The 6,179-nt window shown below is 35.3% G+C and overlaps 1 protein-coding gene across 1 annotated transcript in view; it reads right to left on the bottom strand.

Annotated features, from left to right (window-relative positions):
* Nucleotides 1-6,179, bottom strand: part of CDC73 (cell division cycle 73) — a 100,133-nt gene that overhangs the window by 70,097 nt on the left and 23,857 nt on the right. The window contains exons 8-9 of the mRNA XM_004685468.2: nt 3,235-3,333; nt 1,808-1,886 (exon numbers count right to left, since the gene is read on the bottom strand). Coding sequence (XP_004685525.1) covers nt 1,808-1,886; nt 3,235-3,333 — 178 coding nt within the window. The remainder of the gene's footprint in view (nt 1-1,807; nt 1,887-3,234; nt 3,334-6,179) is intronic.

Genomic DNA, 6,179 nt, shown 5'->3' with positions numbered 1-6,179 from the left:
AATGCACGGGACTAGGGTGGTGGCACAGGGGTGATCTGGTGATGGGAAACCCGGGGGGATTACAATCGAGATGGAAAAAAAAAAATGTGCAAAATGATGTAAAAATAAACTTTGTAATAAAAAAAAGTCTATCTTTACAAATGTATTCAAGAGGCTGGAAACAATTAAAATGATTACAACAAAATTATTTACTCCTACCAAATTATTTACTCCTAAAACTTAATTATAATAAGACTAAAACTATCTAAGATTATGAGATCTGAGGGATAAGACTAAAAAGGGTTCCAGAACAAACTTTCAATATACCTTTCAGTAAAGGGTCATATATTACCAATTTTACACACTGTAGGCCTACACAGTCTGTCACACTACTGAATACTGCCGCTGTAGTGCAAAAAGCAGGATAAAGAACATATGTAAAGAAAGGGGTGAAATTTGATTTGGCCCAAGGAACACTAGATTTGATCTATGGCTTGTAATTTGCCAACCCCCACTTCATATAGTTCCGTTCATAAGAATGCTGCAAGCAAAATTTAAAAAAAAGTCTTTCTACAGATATGTATTCAGAAGGTAAGTTTAATAAATGTAGTTAACATGACTGTGTCAGAGCAATATATCCTTTAATGAAACAAATGGAGAGTTCAGATTACACAGGAAAAAAAAATCATAAATGTTAAACTTCTAATTGCTATAACTTCCCCTCTTTGATTATTCACCTTTTTGACTACTGACATTAGTCTCAATGCATTACCCTAATTGTACCTAACTAATGAAATATTTCACTACTATATTACCTACTAGTATGCCATGTAGGCTATCACCAAGTATGTCCTCATGTGATTATTCCAATCTATGCTTCTCTACTGCTCAATTTATTATATATAAGCACAGTATCTCAAATCTCCCCTCTATAACAAATTTTTGAGAAACAGAACATACTAATTTAATAATAGTATTTATAGTTTATTACAAGTCAGTCTACTACTGTTGTTATTACAATAATGCATGGCAGGTAACAGAGACAGAAATTAGTTAAAGCAACTTATCAAAATTCAAATAAAAAGGAACTTATATGGGCAATCTGGATCCAAAAATCCATACAATTAAGCAGGGGCTGACAAATCTATAAAAGGCTTTGCAGGCCACATAATCTTTGTCAAAATTTAACACTTTTGTCAATCCTAAAGGATATCAGACTGTCTCCCTGAAGGCACACGGGGTTAAGTCTCAGCATTATGAAGCTACAGCCAGCCACTGCAGCACAAGTTCTATTCCCAGTCTGAGAGATGACCCACATAGTATAGCAGACACCTTCTGACCTGCCCACTACTCCTCTCAGCAATGTATTTTGTTCAATCTGCCTGTTGTTTCCCCTGTCTCTAGTGGACCCTCTCACCAACTCCCAGCACACACACAAACCTCTAGCCTGGACTCTAGTTATTGTATAAATAAATAAATCTTTAAAAGAATACTAAAGAATATCTCCGACCTGCTCACAGCTCCCCTCAGCAGTGTACTTTGTCGATCTGTCTATTCTGCTCTCCAATCTCTCTCTAGTGAATCCTCCCACCTCCCACACCTCTGGCCTGTACTCCACCTCTGTATACATAAATAAATAAACCTTTAGAAAAATAAATAAATTTTTTTTAAAAGTATCAGAAAAAATAAGTGACTGTGATCAGGTACAAAAACAAGTGATGGGCCAGAGTTAGCCTGTGGAACTTGTGTTGCGAACCTATGCTTTTAAACACAGACGACACTGCCTTTCAGATTCAGGAAGGGGGAGAGAAAAATGTAATTAACTTGCCTTCTTTTCCTTTAAACCTTTCCTGATCGTATCTATTGTAAGCAGCTGGAATGGGCTGTTTAGTACGCAATGTAGGATCCTGTTAAAAAATGAGTTATATATTAATATTTTAAATTGTTACTAACACTCATAATGAAAACTACAAAAAAAATGATACTGTTTTCTAAACTACTTTCTCATTATAAATAAGATTAAGGTAGAGAGTAGACAGAAGTGGGAGTCATTTAATACTTATGTTTGCAAGGTATCATTTACCACTAGAAAACTGTCATCTATATTAGGGTTAAGGACCGAGGTCTCCAAGTAAACATGCACCACAGCAAAAAGGCACAACTCTTAGAAACTGCCTAAGTAAAATGGATATACTTAAGTTATTATGATTAAATCTTTTTGAAAGAATAAATTCCCTCAATTATGAATTATTTTAGATTTAACTAGGTTTCCCACCATAGGCTATTTAAAACATCAACTACTTCTTAACTAGATGCATACTGTGTTTTATCATGGTAACACTTGTCCCGCAAGCTTCTGTATGCATTTCTATGTTCCACTAGACTGTAAACTTAAAGAGGGAAAGAAATGCGGATCTTTTACATGTTTGCATGTCTTATCTTTGTTATTTAGCACACTGCCTAACAAATATTATGTATTTAAATATTTGCTTTAAAGTATCTAACTATTTAATACTTAACACAATCAAGACAACAATAAAGGATACTGTTTTCAAATCTACTTTCTTACAATTCATACAAAAATCCTCTATTTCTGAAAGTTTAAAGATCAGTGATTTCTAATAAAACTATTAGATCCTACAAAGATCATATTAGTACTTTATAAAATTTTCATAAAAAAGAATTTCATGGTATAAGTTTTGCCTTTGTTGAATTAGATTAAACTAGTTAGATGTTCAACAACAATTTAAGTTTAAATATTGACTACATCATACATGAAACCAACTTTGGACAGGTATTAACTGGATACCTCAGAGTAAGGCGATCAACCCACGCCCCAAAAGGTGAAAACTAAGGATCCAGTTACATGTGACTGGCACAAACAATTCACTTCCCGAGATATCACAGATACCAATGATTTCAAAAAGCCCCAGAGTGGAAGGTAAATAGGTTATATACATGTAACAAATGCTAGTGACTCTCCAAAGCAACAATGAGTAAGTCCAAAGACTGTTCAACTCCTTACATAGAGGACATTTTCTAATTCATCTCTGTAAGATACTGATCCAGGTACATCTCCAGTTAAGTGTTACTGCTAAGTATGTAACTCTTAAGGTGGGGGGCCTTTCAGGTATACTAAAGCAGCAAAAGGTTTAGTCTACTGATTTTAAAGCATTAAGATAAGATGTCTTCAAACGTACAACACTGAAAGCGAGCGTCATTACAAGTACTGTGTAAGCAGTAAAATCTTCCTACCACAGGTGCTGCATTTGGGGCTGGTCGCTGTTCAGGTGCACGCCCTTCTTCTCTGGCTTTTACAGACTGAAGAATTGCAAAAATATTCTTCGAAAAATTCTGAAATATAAATTGACTTTAATTAAAACTGCTTATAACTGAATATACAAACACTACTTCATTAGCTTCCCTGGTGGAGCAAGAGGTTAAAACAGCACTATGAAGCTACCCAAAGTCACTGCAGATGTTCGATCCCCAGCGAAGGAGGTGACCCACATGACACAGCAGACCTCTCCTTTCTCAAACATTTCTCCGTTCAACGGCGTATTTCAGTCAATCTGCCTGTTCTGCTACCCACCCTATCTCTGGTGAATCCTCTCACTCCCATAACCCTGGCATGTACCCCAGTTCTTGTAGCATAAATAAATCTTAAAAAAAAAAAAAGACAAGACACTATACTATTTCATAAACATCATCAGAAAGAATTTTCTTCCTATCAGTTCTTCCCTACTATATTATAATGTATTACACAAATAAGAGAAATCAACTACCACGAGGAAATTGATCCAAAGATCCAACTTATAAATCCAGTATTAGTCACTTCTTTTCATTTTACATAAAATATGTAATTAGCTATAAACTTATTTATATTATGCATTCATTATGTGAGAAACAACTAAATAAAATATAAGTATTAACAGAACTGTTGCCAAAAAAAGGACTTAGTTCCAAAAGAAATCAACCACTCATACTTTTTTCTAGGTAAAGTAAACTTGTGTTAATTTTACATAGCTAATGCTTATATGAAATGTTGAAAATATTGAGGGACTTTGTTAGGAGTCAACATATACATTTCAAAAGATCTGTAAACTGCACTTTTTAAAATTCAAATTTTACATGAACAATCTTAACAATAATCAACAACAGTGACTAATTTTATTCCTGCTTCCTTCATGAGATATTCTTCCTTCACCTTTAAGACACTACCATTACTCAGTTTTTCTCCTAATGTCTACAAGTTTCCTTGTGGTTCTTCCACTACTGCTTACTAATCACTTATTTTAAGCAACAAATATTACTATAGAAGTCAAACACCATGCCAGGCACTTGGATACACTGATGACCGAGAGAGACATGGTCTCTATCTTCCCTTTTCTAAACAATTAAAAACACTGTTTTCCAAAATGTATGTGAATGATATGATGTTAGTAATTGTAGTACTACTTTTAAAATTCTTACCAATATCCTTAACTTCTGGCTTAATAAAAGATAGCTGTGTGCTCAAATCTATTTCTACATTCAATATGTGCTATGAAACTGTTTTGTTTTGTTGAAATACATAAAATCACAGACAATTGAAAAGGAGTAGTATTTTAACAGCTTTTCAGGTAACTCAATATTCTTGATATAACAAAACTAAGTGCATGCTAGTTTCCTAAAGGTTAATGTCATGTGGAAGGCACACCCACAAACTTTTTGTATCATTAAAGTCTACTGGTCTCTTTGGAACTTTAAAATGAATTTTTTTACCTAAGGTATGGAATATATACACAATGGAATATTACTCTTTTGCAGCAACATGGATGGAGCTGGAAAAGATCATGCTTAGTGAAATAAGCCAGAAAGAAAAAGAAAAATACCAGATGTTTTCTCTCATAGCAGGAATATAACGGAACAGGCGAGAAATGATAATGATGAACAGCTATATATCAGAGACATTTTGTGGGGGTGGAGTGGGGAATGGTATCAAAAACAGTGGGGGGCGGGAAATGCACTGGACTATGGTGATGGCACATGGGTGACTTGGTGATGTGAAACCCAAGGGGATTGCAACTGAGATGGAAAAATGCACCAAAATGTGTAAAAATAAATTATTATAAAATTTTTAAATGAATTTTTTATCCACGCATGATTTTCTAACAGCATGCACTGATCATCTGGAAAACATCAATCACTAAGTTATACACCTTTTGTTATGCAAGATCAACTAATCACATCTTCTAATACCATTACAAATTTCATCAAAAGACTAAGAATTGGGAAGATGTTAAAAGACTCACAGTGACATAAAGAAGTTATTCTATGGGCCCTCCTTGGTGGTGCAGCATGTTAAAGCACAGCACTAAGAAGCTAAAGCCACTTCAACATAAATTCTATCCCATCCCAAAGATGACCCACATAGCGTGGGAGACCCCTCCTGACCTGTCCCCTGCTCCCCTCAGCAGTGTACTTCTGCCTATCCTGCTCCCCACTCTTTCTCTAGTGATCCTTTCACCACCCCCACACCTTTGGCCTGTACCCCAATTTTGCATGCATAAATCTTTTTTTAAAATTATAAAAAAGAATAACTTCCTATAATTCTGTTTCTAATGAAACTCACATTTTACTATTAGAAACAATCATTGCCAGCTGGCTTTCCTTGAAGGAACAAATGTTTCATTTTTTAAAACAATGTCAAATATGCAATGTGCATAATAGAAATATTCAAATAAAAAAGTTTATGCTATTCATAAAGTCAACTACCATAGTTCAGTATGCAGAAGCGCTATATACGAACCTGAACTAATCATACAAAATACTAGAGATGTACACTTGAAGGTCTAAAAACACTAGTAAATTTTAATCAAGGACATCACTAGTGGTTAAAAAAAAAACCTCAATGGCTGCTAGTAAAGCTTGACACCAAGGCTTTGAGTCACACACCAAGATGCCAGCAGTTAAATACTTTTAACACCTGCTACAATGGTTAAAAAGCAAATAAAGTTGCAATCCTTCCATAAAAGTTCTAAGTGTGGCCCTCCCTGGTGGCTCAGTGGGTTAAAGCACTGCACTAAGAAGCTTAAGCCACATCCACATGAGTTCAATCCCCACCTGCCCCAGAGGAGATCCACATGGTGAGGCAGACCTCTCCTGACCCGCCTGCTGCTTCCCTCAGCAGTGTACTTCGTCGATCTGCCTGTTCTGCT

This window comes from Condylura cristata, unplaced genomic scaffold, assembly GCF_000260355.1.
Source record: "Condylura cristata isolate star-nosed mole 26May11 unplaced genomic scaffold, ConCri1.0 scaffold00018, whole genome shotgun sequence".
In the NCBI taxonomy this organism is placed as follows: domain Eukaryota; kingdom Metazoa; phylum Chordata; class Mammalia; order Eulipotyphla; family Talpidae; genus Condylura; species Condylura cristata.
This window is presented reverse-complemented; position numbering and strand designations above follow the sequence as displayed.